The 24,354-nt window shown below is 34.2% G+C and overlaps 1 protein-coding gene across 4 annotated transcripts in view; it reads right to left on the reverse strand.

The window, feature by feature from the left end:
* The window catches only part of LOC150101214 (rho GTPase-activating protein 45-like), a 519,012-nt gene that overhangs the window by 114,307 nt on the left and 380,351 nt on the right, over positions 1 to 24,354 (reverse strand). For all 4 annotated transcript variants that reach the window (XM_090401286.1, XM_090401287.1, XM_090401288.1 and 1 more), the window contains one exon: positions 19,965 to 20,138. In XM_090401286.1, coding sequence (XP_090257412.1) covers positions 19,965 to 20,138 — 174 coding nt within the window. The remainder of the gene's footprint in view (positions 1 to 19,964; positions 20,139 to 24,354) is intronic.

Genomic DNA, 24,354 nt, shown 5'->3' on the forward strand with positions numbered 1-24,354 from the left:
ACTGATTCTTGCCTTGCTACCTGAATCAATCAAGATTTTCCTCAGAATCTGCCTGTGAGTCTCCAAGTTTTCACAGCTTTTCATTTTTTTTTCTTCCATAATATTTGTATATTTGAATTTACAGTTTATATCTGAAAGCTGTTCAACTTTAATTTTTTTTTCAAGCTTTCCTGCATATTTTTCTCTTCAATAAGATATTAATTTTTATCCTTTCCAAATCCTCCATACACCTTGTATCCTGAACCAGTGAAAATATTATGAAAAATTTATGGAGATCTCTATCAACAATAACATAGTCAATGAGATTTCTTTAAGTCTTTTCTCTGTGAATTTGTGCACATTGTCAACATGGTATTAGTAATGAGTAGTCCGTGGCCTATACAATAATATAGCAGGTACTTACCACTAATATTAACTTTGCTCTTTTCTCGAAATTTTCCCAAAGCACATTTAGTATTCATATCCCGTTCTGTTTAGATCTCTAACAAGGACCACAGAAGGTTCTCCTAAAGAAGAAGTGAAGGAATTTTTGAGTCATTAGAGAAGGCAGCTGGTACAAATAAGTATCATTGTCAAATTCCTTATTTTGATGTCTTCACACATCACTCCTTGTAATTGCTTGCCACTGGAAGTTATTATTTAGAATAATCTCACCTGTGTGTTTCTTTTGTTTTTAGTGATACTTCTCTAATTCTTTCATCTTTTTCATTGATGGTGTTTATCTTGAATTCTGTTGTTCCTGAGTATTTGTTCCAGTAGCTGACTGGAACAAATGAAAATGAAAAGATTTTTCTAATGGTACATACACATATTTAGTTCATTCTGAAGATTTTAGGTAAGTGACATTCTGCCAGCTGTGTTCTTTTCAATGTAGATTTCTCACCATTTCATCCTTTGTTCTCTTTCCCACCATTTTACTTGTGGGAAAGAGAACAAAGTTAACTTCAACTATAGTTTCTCATTTTATTTTCTAGTTTTAATACAAAACACGAATAAATTTTATGCACCATTTCTCAAAGGATACTTCCAACAGCTGTATTATGTGACATGGATGGAATTCAGTATGAGAAAATTTGGTTAGTGGTATTCACTACAGTCCAGACATCTACTGTATATAATAACATTCAAAATGCTGAATACATTTTATAAACATAAAAATATAAATAACAGACAAGCATCTTAGATATTAAAGAGGACCAGACATGAGCTGGTTGCCTGATTAGCCCTGTGGAAAAGGCATTTGTTTTCATGGTACTAGACTGCCAGAAGAAAGACCATTCTAAATTCAGTTCTAGTTGCGAATTATGGGATCTTTATCTAGGCTTCATTTTCAACAGGTTCCCCATGTTAGTTGATCTTTAGAACAGGAAACTTGAGTTTTTATCCTTACAACTCAACAAAATTTACAGTAAAGAGAACTTGTGCTATTTCAGATAAAAATATACACGTTAGATTAAAGGACTAAGCATACGGCATCAGTTGTCTGCCATATTTTCCGATGCCTGTAAAATCATTGATAGCCAAGGGTGGAGGAAGAATAAACTTAAGGAGCAGGAATTAATCCTTTTTGGAATAAAAGGATAGGAGGATATATATATATATATATATATTTAGAAACGTAAACAGAAAATTTTCCATTACAGCAAGTAACAGAAGCAAAATCACAGATTACATTATTACTTTAAGACAAACACTTGAGAAATCACAGGAATATAAAAAGGATCTATGTTTGTAGATCTTGAAAAGATGTTCAAAATGTTATAATTATATGGTGTAAATGGGACATTATACAGCACATATAGATGATGCTTATGTTACAGGCAAACCAGTCCCATGAACACACACAGATTACAGCCATGAATACTTACAACAATATGAGGAAGAGATAGGATCCTCACCACATGTTGTTATGCCTGTAGTCAACCATGAGTTATATCACGGTAGCCAACCTCCTAGATAGGAGATGACACATGAATGGAAATAGATGATGCTTAAGTTGTAAGTCAGCTATTAAAACTGAAGGAAGTAGAAGAAGCATTTTATGTAAAATCAGGCACAAGACAAAGGAAGATAAATCTGATATATTCATCTTAGCTCATTACTTTATACAGATAATGTTATACTCCTAAATAAATCTAGTATGCAGGGGTGTTCAGGATGCTTTAACTAAACTTACAATGCAAATCAGAAACTTCAAAAAAAAAAAACCATGAAAATAAACAGGAATAAAGAACGCTGAGTAGATTCTCAATGGAGAATCTACTTGTTCTCAATTCTCAAAGATTCTCAAATGGAAAAGTGTTTAACTATACTATAGTTTAAAAAAATAATGGTATTTTGTGGACAAATTTCATTGATGCAGGAATAACAATTTTTATTTGTTCGTTCTTTTTTTTCCCCCAAGTTATGGGCTTAATACATAAAACTCTTAATCCAAAGAAGATTTATAAAATCAGATGTGTACCCACAGTAAAAATTATTTACTGTATAAATACTTTGGCTAACCTATGTTAATATGACTAATCAGTGTGAGTTAAGAACAATTACTAAGGGATTTAAACAACTGAAACAGTACAATGCATGCATTACATTAGAATTCCTCTATACCAGAGGTGTTCGACTGGTCAATCTTGGAGCGATTTTTGGTCTATCTCTTGTGTATTCCTCCTTACTTACAAATTTAATTAAAACTGAAAACATAATATTTTATTTATCATTATTTTTAATTTGCTTTAAGTGTATTGCTATTGTTTATTTATTTTTCGTTAAAATTGTCAAATCAGTAATTTTCTTATAAGTCCGGATCAGTGGAAGTCAAACAGCGAGCCGAGTGAATACGATTATAAGCAAGGTGTAAAAACTCGATTGTAGCTTAAATATTAAATATTCCAAAGCACATTACATCGATTTTTTACTTAGGCTAAGTCCCATGTGAATATTGTAAAAAAATAAACTTTGTTGTCTCGGTATAGTTTGTATTAGATGTTTTTGTAAATAACTCTTTTGAAGCTAACTGTATATACTGCTTTAATAAGAATAGGTTAGAGTGTTAAAAACAAAGGCAATGTTTTTGTTGCCAAAGCTGTACATGGCAGCATTAGAAAGATTGTTATTGAAACTTGTATGTATGAGAAAGGCTTGCAGGCTCTAAATGCAAACATCTCTGAAGTCATTCAGAAAGAGTTCAAACAACTTTCCGATGGCCAGCAACTTACAATCAAAAGAAAGTGGAGGAGAACAAAAAACGTGTTGAACTCGAAACTTAAGATGAAAGACTCATACCGATTCTTTGGGGGTTGCCAAACTTCATGCGAGGTCTCAGAGGAGGCCTAATAAAAAGGGACTGAAGCAAGCAGAAGGGATCATGGTTCCAGAATTGCTGTCAGAGAGGAGGCAGTCCAGAGTCGCTGTTAGAGAGGCTGCCTGGATCCACATTGCTTGAGAGAGGAGTTTCCTGCTTCCAGAAAGGAGCTTCTCGGTTTGAGACGTCGCTAGAGAGAGAGAGAGAGAGAGAGAGAGAGAGAGACTACTTCTAGGCCACAGACAAGGTTTAAAATTGTCGAAAGGAAGAGTTCCAATTGCCAGAGAGGGATCCAGTTAACAGATGGCGGTAGTTCTAGCTGTTGAAACGGCAGAAAAAGAAGGCAGTTGTCCAGGCATTTTCGGTCAGCCCAAGCAAATTTTCCGAAGCACCTTCACTCGTAAGTTTTTCTTTTCGCTGAGGGAGGGTAACCTTTTGCCAGAGCTGAATGAGCCCATAGCCCGCTACGTTACCGATGAGATTCAGCTGAACCAAAATTTCCTGAAGAAGATCTGAGACTAAAGAATTTGACTGAATGTGAGATACAGAGCCTTTGTAAGTTCAAAACTTTTATATAATTCCTGTTATAGTTGATACAAGAAAGACTTTAAAGATATATGTTTAATAGTGTTAAGAAATGTCCATAAGAGAATCAATTGCCATGTTAGAGGTTGATATCAAATTTGTAAAGATAACTTAACACAGATTTAGGTAACCTCTGTATGAGTAAGCTTAGAGATTAATAAGTAAAAATTTGTAAACTGAGAGTAGGTAACCTTATGTGTTAAAGATAGTATTTAATGTTGAAGAAAGAAGATCCTAATTTTTGCTAAAGAGTTTTTATAGATGGATAGAGAAAGCAATCTCCCTAATGTTAAAATTGTGTATATTTCATAGTAATGTAAATAATTGTCATTTGACTTTCTTGTTAAAAGAGTGCTGCCTGTTTGTTTATTTCCAACTCTATCATTAAATTCCTGCCATGTACCCTCAAGGAGTGTACATGATATGACAGAACTACATTATTACTAACTTCCTATCTACAATTTTCCTCCAAATCAGTTTGTTACTTGTCAAGACTCCAACATTATCAGATCTTATATTTCTATCATCTAAGGCACTTTGTACCGTATCAATCCACCTATATCTTGGTCTTCCTCTGGTTCGTTTTGCTGCCAACCTGGCAGAGAACACTTGTTTTGCTAATCTTTCTTCGCCCATTCTGTTTAAGTGACCATACCACCTGAGATTAGCGCTGCTAACGCATTCCTGGATGTTGACAATGTCAAGTTCTTTCCTAAAATTCTCGTTTTTAATATGATATTGCCATTGATGCCATCTGTTCACACCTATAATCTTTTTCACGACTCTCATAACTGCGGTCTCTAGTCTTTGGTCAAGTATTTTACTTCTGACCCAGCTCTCAGATCCATAAGTTAAAACTGGTTTGAACACTGTCTTGTATACAGCTAATTTAGTGTTCCGACTAATTCTCTCTTATTCCATATGAATTTATTCAATTGACTTCCCACCATACCAGCTTTGCTGATTCTGTTGTCTATTTCTATATTTAATTTACCATCTTCACTAAAAATCGTGCCTAAGTAGCTGAAATGTTTTACTTGTTCCACAGGTTCTCCATTCACAACACAGTTGACATTTTCAATGATTCTGCCTATTTTCATTGTCTTTGTCTTTTTATTGATGACCTTCATACCATATCTATTACAACAGCTATTCAATTTAGTCAGAGAATCTTGCAGACTTGTAGCAGATTTATTTAGAAGTATAACATCATCGGCATAAAGCAAAGAGCTGACATTAACATCTCCAATTTTGATATCATGTTTAATATCACTTTCCTTCATAATGTGATCCATATAGATAATGAATAACAGAGGAGATAATGTACATCCTTGTCTCACACCAGATTTAACATTAAACCATCTTCCTGTACTTCCTTCAATTCTAACTGCTGACTTACAACTCAAATAAAGACTAAGTACTGCTTGATATAATGCCCCATTGACACCATATAACTGTAGCGTATTGAATAGCTTCTCTCTTGGCACCTTGTCATATGCCTTTTCCAAATCGACAAAACTTAAATACAGATCTCTGTTATGTTCCCATGCTTTCTCGACTATTTGTCGTAAAGTGAAGATCTGATCCTGACAGCCTCTATTTGGCCTGAATCGAGCTTGTTCTTCACCAAGCTTTTCTTCCACAATTCTTCTCAACTGTTTCTCAAGTATACTTGCATTGATCTTGCCAGAAACACTCAGTAGGGAAATACCTCCGTAATTCTCACTTTCAGTTTTATTTCCCTTTTTATATATGGGTACTATGAGAGCTCTACTCCAATCATCGGGAATTCGTCCCTCTCTCCAGGCTTTCTGAACTATGCAGTGCAGCCACTGTAAGACTTTTATAACCACCATGCTTCAGCATTTCTGGTCGAATATCATCTACTCCTGCTGACTTTCCACATTTCAAGCCTTTGATGGCTTTTTCTACTTCAAGTATGGATATGTATTCCTGACTGCATGCCTGGTGAGTGTTTTTTACCACTGTGCTGTCATCACTGCTTGTTTCATTCAGCAGTTTTTCAAAGTAATTACTCTATACTTCAAGGATATCTTTTTCTCCCGTTTTCATATCACCTTTATCATCTCTTAACTCCTTTTATAGTACTCTTTCCTCCATTTCTATCCTTCTTCAACAACCTCCAGAATATTTTCCCACCTTCTTGATATTTATTTTCTATAATCTTGCCAAAGTCTTCCCGTGACTTTTCTTTAGCTAGTTTTACACAGTATTTAGTATTCTTGCATTTGTCTCTGTATTCTCTAAGAGCACAATCTGACTTATTTGACAGAAACTTTTGATATGCTTTCTTCTTTTCCTTCACTGCCTCTTTCTGTGTCCACTAGGGAGTTCTGATTTTTTTATCCTTACAGACAACCTCACCACATGCCTCTCTGGCAGAATCAATCAATGTTTTCTTCAGAGTTTGCCACTGAATCTCCAAGGTTTAATTCCTGTTCTCAAACTTCATTTTTTCTTCAATAATCTTTGTGTATTTTAGTCTACAGTTCACATCTGAGAGCTGCTCAACTTTTATTCGCTTTAAAACTTTCTTACATGTTATTCTTTTCAATATGAAATTCAAAACATCACTATCAACAATAACATAGTCAATGAGACTTTTCTTATTCCTTGCCTCTTCTCTCCATGTGAATTTGTGCACATTTTTATGTTGGAACATGGTGTTAGTAATACCATGTTCCAAAATAACCAATCCATGTCCTGTGCAGAAATCCAACAGATATTTGCCATTATTATTAGCTTTGCTCTTTTCTCCAAATTTTCCCAAAATATTTTTGTATGTCTCACAATAATTTCCTACTCTGCTATTTAGATCCCCCAACAAGGACCAACTTTTCCTTTTTCATTGTGTCAGTTGCTTTTTTTAAAACCTCAAAAAATTCCTCCACTTCTACCTTAGTAGAAGCCTATGGGACCATAGGCACAAATAAGTCTCATTGTCCAGTTCCCCATTCTCATATTTGCCCACATTACTCTACTTGAGACTGACTGCCATTCAAGAAGATTATAGTTCGCCCACCGATTAGAGATCCTTCGATACTTCTGCGCATCTTAGAAAAAGGAGAATCCATTCCGATCATAGGGTAATCAGTCCGTATTGTGGGATGAGTTGTTTATTATTACCGGTCAGAAAATTAACTTCTCTTTTATGATTATTGTAGTTAACTATGTTGCTTGTATAACAGTTGGAAAATTTTACCTATAAAGCACGTGATGTCGCGTGTTGGCGACCAATTCGGACGTCCTTCATTTCTTTCTCCCCTTCAGCATGAATCGACTATTCTTGGAAAGACGCGAAGCAGGGACCTACAAACGGTGGGAGAACTATAGCCTCGTATTTTGTGTTGAATACTATGGCTACTCCTTTTTCTTGATTGTCATTGCCTGAATATAACATTTTGTATTTATTGCTGAGAAAGATCTCACCAGTTTTTGTCTTTTTTGTTTCAGTCACCCCTATTATGTCGATCTGGTACTTATCTAATTCCTCAGCTAGCTCCATTTCTTTGTCATTCAGGCTTCTTATGTTGATAGTACCGATCTTTAACTCTGGTGATGTTGAGTTGGGGTTTGTTTTCAGATTTTTTCCAGTAGCTGACTTTACCCTGTTTCCCTGGCGAAAACAATGGGGGGGCTTGCTTAACCGGGTGACTCCCCAGCTGGCATGAAATTTTGTCATGTCGTACCATCATTTTTTATTTTGGTTTAACCAATAAGAATACAATTTGGTCGGCTAAATCCCAATTGCCAGCCCATCCTCATTCGTTCAGTATCCAAGTAGATACCCAACAGGGTGCACCACAAGAAGGTGAGGATTGGACATTAGGTCAGAAGCCCTGGTTGGTTCTCTGCATTCCTTTAAAGGCTATGTGGAGGTATCCTCTCAGTTATACAGCTTTGACCCTTAAGCACCCCTTAAGCACAATTTACAACTTCACTGTTTCTAAGATAAATCAGACTTGTTGAGCGGGAATCTAAGTGAGTTGGCCAAAGCGTGAATTTAAGAAAATGAATAGACCACGACCGTTTGTGAAAGTGTTAATGTAGGAATTTGTGTTAGAGAAAGAGAGAGAAATCTACCAGCCGTATATTTGAGTTCTTTTTGCTAATCAAAGATATTAGCGGTGCAGTCTCATTTTAAATAAATTTTCTAATATCTTAGGCATAAGACTCATAATGCGAAAGGTAGATAAACATAGCACGTAATAAGATAAACAAGAGAGATTCTGAGAGAGAGAGAAAGCGCGCACAGCAAATTAGAATAATGGACAATAAAGTATAGAGTAAAAGACATCACAAGTAATTAATAGAAATTAGAAATATACAAAGTTAAATAATAATAAAAGTTTATAATGTCACAGTAACAATTGGATAGCAAAAGTAGACGTATAAGAAAAGCACATTGTATGCGTTTCGTTTAATTTGAGGATAATCATGAGTATATCAAAGAAATCGAAGATGTATCATTTTCACAAGGCATGGGAAATAGATTTTTTCTTTACAATGGTAATTGGAAAATGTTGTTGTTTGATTTGTAATTCATCTGTAGCAATTCTAAAAAAAGGTAATATTGAGAGACATTTTTGATCGCTACATGCAAAATATAATGAAGATTTTCCCAAAAATTCCGAAATAAGTAAATCAAAAATTATAAATTTAAAGGCAGGACTTTCTGGACAACAAAATATGATTTCAAAAGTAATAAATAAACCAATATCAGTCACTATTGCATCTTTGAAAGTGTGTCATTTATCAGCAAAAGCAAAAAAGCCTTTTACTGATGGAGAGTTAATAAAATAATCGTTTCTTGCAGCAGCAGAATCTTTATTTTACGATTTTAAAAATAAAAATGAAAATTGAAAAATAAATTTCGGTTATGAGAAGAGTTGAAATTTTACGTGTCGATCTGAATACTCAGTTAATGCCAGACATTCACCAGTGTGTGGAGTTTTCATTACAATTTGATGAATCAAACGATTTCACTGATATTGCTCAGTTAATGGTATTTATTCGCATGGTATTTCAAGATTATTCAAGTAAAGAACTTTTGAAAATTATACCATTATTGGGAAGGACTAGAGGAGAAGACATTTTTTTGACATTTGATGAATTTGTGAAACAACACAAACTTCCGCTTTTTAAACTTGTGTCTATTACTACTGATGGTGCTCCTGCAATGATAGGTAATAAATCAGGCTTCATTTCATTATGTAAAAACAATGACAAATATCCAGATTTTTTAACGTACCACTGTATTATTCACTAACAGGTACTGTGTAGTAAAAGATTAAACACAAAAGATGTTTTGGATATTTCATTTAAAATTGTAAATTCTGTTTGAGGAAATGTCCTGCAATGGTGGTTATTTAAATTACAGGCAGATGATGATAGGGAACTTCTGTTGTATAATAATGTTTGCTGGCTCAGCAGAAGTTAATTTTTAGAAAGATTTCTTACATTAATTAACGATATAAAAATATTCTTGATGAAAAAGGAGATATTTATCCACAATTGAGTGATAAAAGATGGTTGTTACACTTATCATTTTTACTAGATTTCTGTATGAAATTAAGCAATTTAAATTTAGAGTTACAAGGTAGAAATAAAAATTTAATTAATAATTTTTTGAACAAAATCAAGAAATGCTTCGCTATGATTTAAAAGAATTTATTCGTGAAATAGAATTAGTTGAGGAAGAAATAAATTCAAGATTTAAAGATTTTAATAAAACTGAAATGATTGTATCTTTTATCAATAATCCATTTCAAGAAAACTTGAACATCACAGAAATTTCAAATAAAATTAGTGGGCTGTTTGATATAAACCAAGCTAAAGTAGAACTTGAGATAATAAACATTCAGAATAGTTTACATTTAAAAGCAATAAACAATGTAGTAATTTGGAAGTATGCACATGAAAAATTCCCAATATTAACTGATATTGCGCGAAAACTTCTGTCGTGTTTCGGATGATCGCATTACTTGTCAGAATCCGCTTTTTCAAATATGACCATCATAAAAAATCAAATTGCAAATGATTATTTGGATGATTGTCTGCGATTGGCCACTTCTTCATATCAACTTGACTATGAACATATTGCAAGGTCCAAACAATGCCAAATTTCACATTAATTTTTTTTTTTTTTTTAATCAACCAGCATTTCCTGTAACTTGTGAGTTTGTAATCAATCTGTTGTTTTTTCTAACTTTGGTTTTCCAAAATAGAGAAATAAATATTTTATTCCAATATATTTTTTTTGTTGTATTAAAATAAATAAATTTTTAAATACACAAAGTTTTTAGTTGAGTATTTTTTTTTTTAGTTGTTTATTTGTGCATTATCAGGTTGGGGGAACGTGATCTATATAAGAGTAGATCGCCAAATAACTTATATATAAGAGAGTAGATCTCGCATAGTAAAAAAGGTTGAACACAACTTGTCTAGGGGAAGTGGATGGTCTTTGGTGGAGCAGATAAGGGATGCCGATTTCTTATGTGGTTTGTAACAGGTAGTCAGGTCATTTTAAAAAAAATTTTTTTTAGGATTTTTGTGAGCATTTTAGGTGTACGGTTGGTTATACGGAATGGTGATAGATTTAATGTAATCTCTGTTAAGAAGACGGGGAGGGGGTTGTGGTTAACTGGTTTTAATATTTTCTCGATTTTTTGGGGGTTGTAGCCATTGGCTAAGAAGATGTTAAGGATATGGTTAAGTTCAGTAGTTAGGGCATTGTTGTCTGAACAGATTAATTTTGCCCTGTTATATAGGGTTTTTATAATCCCATATTGTTGTGAGGGGGGGATGGTGTGATTGCTGGTGAATGTATCTACCTGTATGGGTCGGTTTTCTGTAAACAAAGAAAGCCAGGGATCCATCAGGCTGGCTTGCAGAGTGTCTAGAAAAGGGAGACTGATGTTGTTTTATTTTTCCAAGTTGGAGTCTGGGGTGTTGATTGTTTAAGTGTGTTCTCTATTTGGCCATGTGGCCAAATAGAGAACACATCATCCACGTAGCGTAGCCAGACAGTGGGTTTTTGTGGGCCAAGTTTAAGGCTTTTTCTTCAAAAGTCTCCATAAAGAAGTTTGCTGGGGGGGGAGTGGAGAACCTATGGCTGTACCCTCTGTTTGTCGAATTTTTCTTGCCAAATGAAATAGCCTGAATTCATGGTGAACTGAAATAGGGCTGAGATATAGGAGGAAATTTTGGTTTGGATGAGATCTAAGGTATCTTTGAGTGGGACATTTGCGAATCAGCCTCAGCTCTAAAAAAACTTCCCAAATCTCAACAAATTTGGGTGCATGAGATTGCCCCAAATTTGGGAAGCTTGCATCCTTAGAACATCAGCCCAACAGCCAAGAGAGCCCAATTTAGCCTGCTAGGGGACTCTAGGACACGCCAGTTGCCTTCTTCAGCCTCATTTGCTCGTTGTTAGTGCCTGCATGCACATATCATAGTTTTATGTTCCCAGAAGATAGCAATGTAACATTTCCAAAATATAGGAAGGTAGTGATTAAAGTTTTTTAATTAATATTTTAGTATACGTTATCATTTCCTTAAAAATTTAAAGTCATGTGTAACCAACGTATAAGTTTATCTACAAGAGTGAAGAAATTGAAAAAAAGGAAATCACCAGGTCTAGATAATATCAATAATGAATTATTAAAAAATGCTAAAGATTAAAAAATACAGAAAATTATAGAGGGATAAATTTATTAAATACTTCATTAAAAGTACTAACAAGAATCCTAAATAATAAAATAACAAAAGAAATTAATCTATTAGATGAACAACAAGGTTTCAGAGAAGACAGATCATGTACAGATGCAATATTCATAATCAGACAATTGATAGAGAAAACAATAGAATACAATAAGAAACTATTTATATGCTTTATAGATCTGGAAAAAGCATTTGGCAGAATATTAATTCAAGATGTAGTAGAAATTGCATTTCCACTAAAGATGCAGTAGAAATATCATATATAATAATAATAGCTGTATAATAAAAACACAAGGAAAGGGATTCAAATTAGTAATGGCATTAGACAAAGGGACTCTTTAAGCCCAACAATATTCAATATAATAATGGATGAAATAATACAAAAAGTTAATAAAATACAGGAGTGAAAATAAATATAAATAATAGAATAATAAGAACTATATGTTATGCAGATGATGTATTATTAATTGCAGAAAAATAAACTCGGCTACAAATATTACTACATACATTTAATAAAGCAGCAAAATTATATAATGTTGTGTCGGAAAAAGAGCTGACTCCCTATTCGTAAGCCATCTTGTTTCCGACCCAACACGCAGTGATGATCAGACCTAAGGATAAGGACATGCTTATGCCTCCAGAGACAGGGCTAAGAGAGTGTTGTATATTGTTGTGTCCTGAATAAACTACGAAAAAGTTTTAACATGAATTATTCAGGACACAACTTTAGTTAAACATAGGCAGAGAATGTGGCATGTTGGCTATAGACTAGAAAGGTAAATTTATGTAAATAACTCTAAATTAGGAGCAAGAAATTGTAAGACCTAACCTGTTATGCAAATGGGTCAGATAAAGAAATTAATTAAAATGTTAAATTTATTTAAGAACCCCATTTCATGTGTTATAAGGTAGCAAGGGTCACCTTTAACCATCCTGTGTTACGTACACCGGGGGGGGGGGGGGGGGGGTAGTTATAGGAAAGAGAAACTAGAGCGCTTTCCAAGAAGAACACAACAAGCGCACGTGCGATGTAATAGAGGGAGCTGAAAGCCGTGACATAAACCCACGTGACCGCATTGGCGGGCATCGTGATACAAAAGAAACACCGGGAAGAGCAAGAAAACAAAAAGACGAAGCAACCAAGACTCAAGGCTTTTTGGTTCCTGACCTCTCAGACGTTGGTCCAGTCTGCACCAGCAGAGAAGTTCCTGGCTGGCCATGGAAGGCATGGTTTGTCTGCCGCAGTGTGTGGAATAGGCCTAGCTATTTCCTACGACTAGGATAGCTGAGCAATGTCGTGCGATGGAAGAACCAAGTAGATGCCGTCCGTTCTGGCTAAGCTCCTGAGTCATATCGCCCTTCTTGCCGAGAAACTGGCCGTATAGTTTGTTGACGGTAATCAGACGAATAGCAGACTGAAGAAGCCTTGATGCCCAGACAAGGCAGGAAAAAAGAGTATCATTTCAGGGACGGTAATGTAGACTTTTGTGTTATATTTTCCAGTTAAGAAAGTGTGTGTTTCCCTCAGAACAATTTGTGTAGTGGACTCATTTTATGGAACTTTAGGAACTGTCTACAACTTGGCATAGGCCCATTTTGTTTGAGAATTGTCTGCCTAGCAAGGTCATGTTTATTCTGTATGAATTAGTAGTAATGTGTAAATTGATATAACTAATGACCACGTGAATGCAGAAAGTGTGATAAGTGTTAATGAGATAATATTAAGTTGTATATAGAGGTGGTCTAAGGTTTGTTTATATATTTTGTATAGTAGTATTGAACCAAGGATCTTACTTGAGAATAATTCAGATTAATTAGTAGTAATGCTTACTTGTATGATTTCTTATTTTAATAAAGATGTTTCTTAGTACCTGCCTCATCTGTTTTAGTATGAATTCAAACAGCCACTCATAAAAATAATAATGAACTTAGTGGGAAGAACCCACATGTATGATTAAGCAAAGTGGGCCACGACTGCATGTAAGAATTTAGTGAACGGAGATTAGATTTTATTATAGTTTAATTATTGTGTATCATTCTGAGAGAGCCATTCTGGGTAAGAGTCCCATCTATCCTCGGTATTGGCTGGCGCAGTTATAATATAAATTTGTCAATGTTTATCAGGTGGACTGTCTCAGATGATGTGTTAATGGTCACGTCCCACACAAGGACAAAGCCCTAAATACTAAGTAACCTACACGTAGTTAAACTATAGAGAGGCCAAAGAACTGCATATTTAAAAGGGGGAAGATTTAAGTAAAGAAAACGAAATAAGTTAGAATGTAATTTGAAAGGGAAAGATATACGAGAATAAGAGATAAAATTAAATAAGAATTAAAGATAAAAGAAGTAAGATAAAGGCAATATAACGAATAGAGAAGCCGATAGGATATATTTAGAATAAATAAAATGAATAAAAGTAAACATAACAATATATGTTCACTTAAAAGTATATCAAACCGACTGAGATTGTTAATATTAAATAAACTTAAGAAATCTGTATTTAGAACTGGTAATGTCTGTGTAAGATAAGCAAAGGGAAATTGTGTCTCAGGACTGAAATTGTTATTATTATTAAATATGCTTAAGAGATCTATGTATTAGAACCATGTCAAAACAGTTCGGAGTTGTGGTGACCAATAGGCTGTGGCTAAGAGTATGACGTAGTCACTGAGAGAGGGCACTCACATTTGTAATATAAGGCGCGGCGCGAGACTCAAACGCTCTCGTTTTCTGTTCCTGTGTTCCCGTCCAATCCTGGATAACTACGGAAGCTTGTCGCCGGTGCCCAGCAACAATCTCCCAGTTGCTGTTGTACCGAGTCGAATAAAGCCACCAAAGGAATGAAGTCAGAATTCCAGTAAAGAGCCGTTGGTAAGTTATGCCAACGTGAAGTCAGCGAAGGGCAACCTTCGAAGATAGTGGAAATAAGTCGCTGATGCCACAGAAACACGTGGTGAGAAAATACGGAAGTCTTGCATATTGGAAGTGAAAGCATGGAGGGAAGTCATGGAAACCCCATGAAAAGAACAAGATGGTAATGTACAATTTTTCATACTCATTATAGAATTGTAATCGTAAAAAGGAATAGGAGCCAAGGATTTAAGGAGCTCCACACATTAACTTACCCACGGTGCCTAAAAGACTATTTGGACTGATCTGTCTGTCAAATAAGCTGGTGCCACTCTAAGCTTGTGCTGAGAAAGGAATCTAACCTTTGAACTGTTTGTCAGGAAGAAGCTATATGATATAATGTTAGATATTAGCCTGAATTTTAATTAAGTTGTGGGGAGATAGAGCTTGAGCATGAATTAGAATATTTTCCATGTTAAAATACAAGACGGAATGCGTCTGACATACTTTGTATAAAACTGTGCTTAGAAAATGAGCACTGAGTAACGCTGTATGGAATAATCGAGTCTGAACATAATAATATAACTGAGATATAGGATTGTTTCACTTAAACATAAGAATTGAAATTTTGGATATCTTAAACTAAAGAGGGGGGGGGGAGTTCAGACTCTCTAGTATTGAAATTATTACTTAAAGTGTATCTATGCAAGTGTATATAATAAATGTATTTCTTTATATCAAAGTTCATGAGTCTATTGTCTCTGAGATTGAATTACCACTTATAAAACTTTCGGACCTGTATGAGTGAAGGGGGAAGCAATTTACATAAGAAATAAAAGGGGGGGGGGCACGACTGCACATCACGTGATCCCTTTGTTGTTTAGCGTTACTTATTTGAGTATCAGAATTTAGTTGCCGGCTGGTGCAGTCATTCTAAACAAAATATAAATTTGTTGGCAATGAAATAACTGATATGCATGAGAGATAAATAATACATATAGAATAAAATATGTATTATTCTATATGTATTAAGAATAAAAGTAAAAGTGACGAGGCACAGACATAACAATAATATGAAAATATCAAAAACAAAATCACAAGAACCACAAAGATGCAAATTAGAATTAGAAGGTACTATTATTGAACAAATTACAACTATTTACGTATACAACTGAACTGGGAAGGAAAGCCACATCTAGAAGTCAGAATAAGTTGCAAAAGCTGTATGAATATCAGGATGCTTGAATGAAACAATTTGGAAATTTAAACATCTTAGAGTAGAGAAAAAACCAGAATTTATAAAGCAGTAATCAGGCCTATTATGACATAATGCAGAAACAAGACCAGACATTAGAAAAACAAGACAAATGTTAAACATATGTAAAAATAGTAAATAAAACTTAACTAGATAAAATAAAAAATACAGATATAAGAAAACAATGTGAAATACAAGATAAACAATTGGGTATCAACCTGAAGAATAAAATGGATTGAAAACATGTGGAGAAAAGAAGTGAAGATAGAATATTAAAACAAGTCTATAGTTGGAAACCAAAGAATAAGAGAAGAACAGAAGAACCAAGAAAAATACTATTAAAGAAGATGAAGTCTTGGTCGCAACAGATATTACATCTAATTGCATGAAGAAGAAAAAAGGAATTAGCTTTAAATATAAGAACATCACAGTTTGAAGGGTGTGTCAAGTACATTAACTCTTGACTTACTAAATATTATTATCCAAAAAATGCAGGCACTAGAGCCTTTTAAAAAGGCACCATTAATCTTAGGCAGAAATCATTTACAAGAAGGATCATAGAAACATAAATCAAATTATTCATGATGAACAGGTATTATTTTATCAAGTCATACCCCAACAGAAGATGAAATTAATGTCCTAGCATGGGCCATAAATTTGCCATTTTGCCAAATGAATTCCCTATATGGACTTTATGCACAACATTGAAAAGAATATCAATCATCTTTCTGGTGATCTAGCTAAGAGATCACCAAAATTATTAATGATGCCCAAACATTGGAACTGAATATTCCACTGTCTGAAATGGGAGCTCTCACATCCTTAAACACAATTATACAGTTATCACAAAAGCTAACAAAGGAAATACCACTGTAGTCCTAGATTCCAAATCCTATGAACATAAAATGAAATTACTCCTTCATTGGAATATATATATTCTCAAATTAGTAGGGATCCTACCAAAAGACATCTGAATAAAAACAAGATCCACATGTCAAGAAACTATTAAAAACCTCAGGATTTATCATGCAAGGCAGGAGAATATATGGTTCACCAAAATTACATAAAAATAATTCCCACTTATAAAATCTGAAAATTTTTATCTAATTTTTTCTGTCATCTCACGGGACACTTGGCTTCTTCCATAAAAATCTCACAGAATAAAAAAAAAAAAAAATATTAAACTGGTATTTTCAGATGTGACATCACTCCTCACACTGAAACAGAATTTCTAGCAAGAATTTTCATCAAACCTTGTGGGTTTATTCATTAACAATCAAACCTGGTTACTTTGTGTGAAAGGAACAGCAATGGGCTCACCACAATCACTTAACCTAGTTAACTTTTATCTAGAACACTGAAAGAAAGGATCTCTGCTCTTAATCCAAAACCATTTATTTGGCTACAATACACAGATTCTGGGTTTGCAATTTGGAATCACACAGAGCCAGAACTCTCCATTTCTACAAAAAAACAATTTCCATCTCCAAATTAAATTTACAGTAGGAAAAGCATTGTCAAGAGGAATTTCTTTTCTGGATGTACATATCAAATGGGAACAGGCTAGATCACTTTCTACTTCTATTTACTGTAAAATGACTTCAGAGGACACTATAATACATCAGATCACCATTTAACTCAAATGTACAGCATCATGAATCTGTGTCTAGAGCACACAAAAATTGTTGTGTGCTCTATTAATGGAAACATCCCAACACACACACAAAAAAATAACCCTTCCAGACAATGTCTAAGGGAAGAAGAACTCTGTGGGACTCCTATACCTTATATCAAGGGTATCTCTAAATCTCATTAAGATTATTAAAAGATACAAACTCATTTCTAGTTTAAAACCCATCAGTCAAATTCACAATCTATTACCTTCTTAAAAGGACAAACTTTCATCAATGATGTTACCTGGTGTATACCAAGTACCATTTGTGCATCTTGTCTTACTATGGATAAACAAGATCAGTTAATAAACATATTTCTGAACATGAAGACCATATCCGGCTTATTAAAACATGGAGTTGAAAACACTAGCCATGGGAAAACACTGAACTGTTACATAGATCTATGTTTAAATATGAATTTATTCAAAGAAAGTGCTGAAGCTCTACTTCTTTGAACTACTCTTAATTGTAAAGACTGCCTCACCATACCTGAAATTTGGGAAATTGTTATTCTGAGCTGCATTAAATAGATTGTATTTTATTATTAATATTTTCAACTCAGTAGGTGTTTTTAACCTAATGAACATGTGACTGCATGTATAGGATTATAATGTAATAAGTTATATATTGTTTCAGTTGTTTAAATTCCTCACACAATGTCTTGTGATATGGGAGGTGCAATAAATAATTTTTACTGGGGTGCACATGTGATTTTATAATTCTGGAAACTCCGCAGGTATCACTATACAAATTAATCTTGATTTATTATGGAAAAAAAATAAAGAGAAGAGAAGACCATGAATATTTCACCAATCTAATAGCTATTTTAACAGTTACTAAGAAAACGCCCAAAACATTTATACCTACAATCAATCAGCTACCTGATGACCACTTCCCCCACTCCCCAGTGTGCATTTGAATAAATCTAGCACAAGAATTAGGATATCAGACAATCATCTTCACAGTTTATTGAGAAGCTGTGAATCAACTTTAGAAAAAAACATACAGTTCATAACATCTTACTGACTGATATGTGTAACATTTACATGTCTTTCCAATAGTTTGTTAAAAAATTCAATATAATATTTTCTATATACAGGAAAACCTCACTTAATACGATTAATTAATCCATCAATTAATGCGAACTAAGCAAAAGTAATAAACAATAGGAATAATTATAATTCATCTGTCAGTTAGCATAAATTTGAAAAAAAAAAAAAATGGATATAATCTGTATTAGAGGATACAATCATTAAAGTTAATAAAAATCAATTGCTTAAATTTTAATTAATGTCTAAACATTTGATTGAGCTACTTTTTTACAAAAAAATTAAGTAAAGTTGTTTGAGTAGTGCTCGACTTTTTCATCTTGTCATGCAATTTGCGATAGCTGGTGAACACTTAATCAAGATTCCGACAGACTTTGGAGCTACATTCCATATCAGGATCAGCAAACAAAATTTCATTACCATACTCAATGTGATTGAAAACTAGCTCAAGATTTTTTGCAGTTAGCTTCTTAGTTGTGACATTCTCTTCTTGTTTGCACTCCTTATCATCATCTTCATATACATGCCGTTCTTCTAGATGAAAGAGATCATTTTTGCTTAACAAGTTCGCTGCCATGCTACTTCGGCATAGTCTGTTCCCGTATGCCGAGCAATTTCACTTCTTCAAGGTCAGTACGGTAATCTCGTTGCCGGTGGTAAGCGTCATACGAGTATACTCGTAGTTGGCTTGTGCAGAGCATATACCATCTATGAGTATACACAGTTTTGCTGCTAGCCCCACAAGCCAAGCATTTTCACTTCTTCAAGGTCAGTACGGTAATCTCGTTGCTGGCGGTAAGCGTCATACGAGTATACTCGTAGCTGGCTTGCGTAGCTCATATACCAACTACGAGTATGCTCGTAGTTGGCAGCGAACGTGTTAACTGTTCCGAATGGGAATCGAGCAAGTTTCTCACATCTTCATTATCCAATTCATTAAATCCAAGGTTCTTTTCCAGTTGTGTTAATTTCTTTAATAATGTTATCAGCTGGGCTATTAAAACCAATGAAATCATTTGCACAGTGAGGCAAGAAATTCTGCCATGTGGCTCCTTTATTACTGCAGCTTTCTTTATCAGTCTTTCTCTTTTTCCATGTCAGGGGTTGAATATAATAAAGCCTTATAGGTATCTAAATTAAAACAAAATGAAGGAAAAGTGATTGAGCAAGAGAACAGAGATTGCACTTGTGATGATAGCTTTGAGTCAACTGCCGAGTGTTGCCAGAAACTGCCTGCTGCACTGCCGCTGCCTGCAAATTGGCAACAAAAAATTTCACATAACGTAAAAAAATCATGTTGACTAATTAATCACTCGCTTAAAGCGGGAAATGGTATCATTCGCTCAATCGTGCTGTGTTTATCGCGCACATCGAATTCACGTTAAGTGAGGTTTTCCTATACTCACTAGTTTTACAAAGATATCTCATATTAATCCTCAATTTACTATTGAAATAAAGTATAATAAAATTACAACTTATAAGGGATGGAAAAAAGTATCACTTACTTTGATGAAGAATCCTCTTTTTTCAATTTCACTAATGCATTTGATGACAATGAAAGGTATATTATTTCCATTTGTTAGTTCTACCCCAAATGTTGTCATCTTATGAGGGAGTGGCTTATGTCCACATTGTATTGCTAAAGTTTCCAAGCATTTTTTATGACTTGTAAGACCACACTGGAAGAAATTTAACCATTTCATGCTTAAGGGATGAAGAGAATACTGGCATTTATACATTTTTGCAAGCATAGACATATGTATACTTTTTTTAAAAGGATTTTACATTTTCAGGCTGTTAGAGAATATAAGTTTGAACAGCTGGGGATGAAGTAGTGGATATACTGACTGGAATTTGTCAACAGGTTTGGAAGAAAATTTACTGGCCTAGGGATTGGAAAACGTCAGTGTTCATCCCAATTCCAAAAAAATAAAATCTCAGAGATCCTGAGAATTATAGAACCATCGCTCTTTAATTTCACATGAAAGTAAAGTTATGCTGAAAGTGATACAATAAAGGTTAGCATATGTGAATAGAGAAATGCCACAAGAACAGACAGGAAAGGTAGAGGAACTAGAGATCAAATAGCAAGCATGAAATAGATTATGGAAAGAACAAGAGAATTTGAGAAGTATTCATCTGTTTTATTGATTATAAGAAAGCGTTTGATTGCATGGATCACCACATACTGTGGATTGCAATGGGATCAACAGGAAGACTACCTGAACATCTAATTCTGTTGATAAGAGAGCTGTATGACAACCAAGAAGCTTCAGTAAAAACAGTCTTTGGAGAAACAGACTGTTTCTCGAGTGGAAAAAGGAGTGCTGGGGTTTTATATTGTCACACTATTTTTAATATTTATATTATGAGAATTGCTGATTTAGACAAAGATTCAGCTGGTATTAAGATTAGTGAAGTAAAAAAAAAAATTAAGATATGCAGATGATACAACCCTCATAGCAGAAACTAAGGAAGATCTGGAGCAGTTGATTCTATTGGTTAAGACAGAAAGTAACAAAGCAGAGCTTAATTTAAACATCAGCAAAACAAAAGTGATGGCTTCTGGCAATTTAGATGAATTTATAATAGAGGGAGATAAAATAGAAATAGTTGAAAGTAATGATTTAATGTGAATGTGAAGATGAAATTAAAAGAAGGATAGTCATGGGGGAAAAAAGCAATGTTAAACCTGACAAAAATTATGAAAGATAGAGGTGTGAGCAAGACCACGAAAGTTAGAATTGTCCAAGCAATGGTATTTCCAGTAGTGATGTATGGATGTAAAAGCTGGAATATCAAGAAGAAAGACAGAAAGCAAATTGAATTCATTTGAATTATGGCTGTGGATGAGACTATTAAGAATCCCATGGACTGCAAGAATGACCAATAAGAAGGTTTTAGAGAATATAAAGACAGAACACTCCTTGGAAGCAATGATCACTAAACAAAAGTTGATGTACTTTGGTCATATTATGCGATCTGATGAATCATTGGAAAAGGCATTTATGTTGGGGAAGATTGAGGGAATGAGAAGAAAAAGAAGACCACAAAAGAGTTGCATGGACAACATAAAAGAACTAACCAAATTGAACTTACAATTACTTAAAGAAAGCACAAGAGGCCAAGTGGGATGGAGAGCCTTTGTTCACAGGATCACCAAGAGTTGAAAACGACTGGATGGCACATAACAACATACAGCATACAGTTTGAAGTAGATAGGATAAGATGCAACAAACACAAACTATACTGTAGTTTTGCACTTGGTGTGTGTGTGTGGGGGGGGGGGGGGGTTGAGGTCATGTTGCACCTGCCAAACACCTTTCACTAGATTTCTAGATATCGAGTGTGGGGACTAATGTTCCCACACATTATTTTTAAGAAGCATGCCATTCAGCTAAACAATAACATTATTGAAATGATCAGCAAATATAAACATTTAAAGCAAATCATTCAAAAGAATCATAAAATAGCAAAGAAAATTAACAAAATAAAACAAGTGGATTGAATCAAATTATCAACCAAAATATCAAACTGTTGCATTTGACAATCCCTCAGACAGTTAACTCTCAGTTCATTAACCCTTACAAGGACCACAATAATAGTTTGTTATAAGGGATAGCTTGCTCTACAGATCTCTTCTAGCATACTGTACTTAACCGAACTTTAGTTTGAATTCAGTAGTTTGCTATAGTGTGAGTTGGCTGTATTATGGCAGTTAAACCTGGACTTTGAAAGACAAAAAGGTTAATCACAACACAATGAGCAACAGAAAGAAAAATATTCACCATAATTTTAAAGTACTATAACTGCAAATAAGAGAAGCATCTAACATCAAAAATATAGAATAAAGGTGATATATATATATATGATCAAAAATTGAGATGAATAGGACACAAAGCAAGTAGAGAGGACAACTGATCAACATCAGTTGCCCTCTCTTTAAAGGTACCATTACAAAATGGTATTCTTAAAACATTAAGTCAATCAAGATCATTAACTAGAGAGCTCCTATTTAACCCTCTCATGCATGAATTTTTATATTCAATATAAAAAATTATAATGATGATACAATACCATTTAATCTTACAGTATTACCATGAATTCATTAATTTTGCTAAACTTGTGCCCTGTATATGTTAAAAATGATGTCTTCATCTGAGGATATCATTTTTATGTGTACTCATATGAGGCCCTTATGCATGAGAGAGTTAAAGTAATAGGAGTTTTCATATATATATATATATATATATATATATATGAGAGAGAGAGAGGAATATTAAGACTCAGGTCAGGAAAATTGACTAGTATAGTAAAAGAAGACAAAACTGAAAAAAACTGCAATCCACAAATTCTAAGTACTTCTTTCATTATGACATCAGTAGGAGAAATGACTGAAAGAATGACACCTTAGATGGAAATGTGGGTAAAGCAATCAATGCAGATGACATACATGAATTGTTTAATTATAACTTTATGGAGGTATTGCATTCTGTAATAAGTTTTATTGCTAGAGTGATAAAGAGGGTTCAAGGTTTTGCGTGAGGAGAATATGTTTCAAATAGGTACGCGGAAGTCAATAAAGGCAGCAGGACTGGATGACATTTCACCATTTGTTTTAAGAGAATGTGCTAAGGAACTGACAGTCTCATTGACCTGACTATGGAAAAGGTGTCCAAGGAGTTACTCCTTGAGATACTGCCACTGCATTAGGGGTAGGGATAGAATGAAGCTGGCAAACCATAGACCAGTTTTTTTTTTTTTTTTTTTTTTTTTTACAATTTTGGAGAAATTAGTGAGGGACAGTATACAAAACAAAATTGGGCAGATGAGGGTAATGCTATTTATGAGGGTCAGCATGGATTTATTAAGGGACACTCTTGTTTCAGTAATCTGAGTTTATTATTATTTTTTTTTATAACTCCTACCAGCTGAAAACTGTAAACCTTCATGATCCAATTTGATTCTCTGATCATGAGAATGATCAGAGGATCAAATATTCGTCTTATAAGGTATAAGATGAAAGAGTTACTGAAAGTAGCAAAGGAAAAGAGTGAAAGAGTTAAAAGATTGAGAACAGTAGGTGGAAAATTTCACAGCAGTTCCTGTGTTTAGAGAGCTTTCAAAGCCAAGTTGTTTATTTTAGAAAACCTAGCAATATTAGTTAGAAACTGTATTAGAAGTAAAGCCTATTGTGGTGTTAATTAGACCTTAAATATGTCCTTACATCTATAGTTAAGGTTATTTTGTACAATAAGTTACATAGCGTTACACTGATGCAAGGCAATACAATGGCATCCAAAGCAGCACTGTTCAGGGAATTTAACCAGAGGGACTTGGAAGATACTTGTGGCATAACTATAGACAACAAATTAGATGATAACCATAGTAATTAACTTGAACAAAAGTATAGATATATCACACCACACAGATTTTGAATCTGTGTGGTGCGAAGTTGAAATAAACAGGTTAGTATAGCTGATAGGATACGGTTATAGGCAGCAGAATGCAGAGAATACTGATTGCGAAATGTTTAGGCAAATTAGTTAGACATAAAAAGAAGATGATCCTGATGGGAGACTAATTACAGGAATATAGACTGGAAGGAGGAGATAGTGTATGGGAACAAGGAGAGCGAATTTGCGGAATTTCTAAGAGATAAGTATCTTAAGCAGCACGTGATAGAAGCAACTAGAGGCTTTAACGTTTTGGATTTGATGATAACTACACAAGATTTAATGTTTTGGATTTGGTGATAACTACACAAGATGTAGTTGTTACTGAGGTGCTGACACTGCCGCCAGTTGGTGAGAATGATCATGAGGGAAGTGATGAAACAAGAAAAGGTCACTGCCAAAAATGGATACATGTGGAAGTATAAAGCAGGTGATTATA

Source organism: Typopeltis vanoorti, chromosome 12, assembly GCF_054136105.1.
Source record: "Typopeltis vanoorti isolate ZY-2024b chromosome 12, IOZ_Tvanoo_1.0, whole genome shotgun sequence".
Taxonomy (NCBI): Eukaryota; Metazoa; Arthropoda; class Arachnida; order Uropygi; family Thelyphonidae; genus Typopeltis; species Typopeltis vanoorti.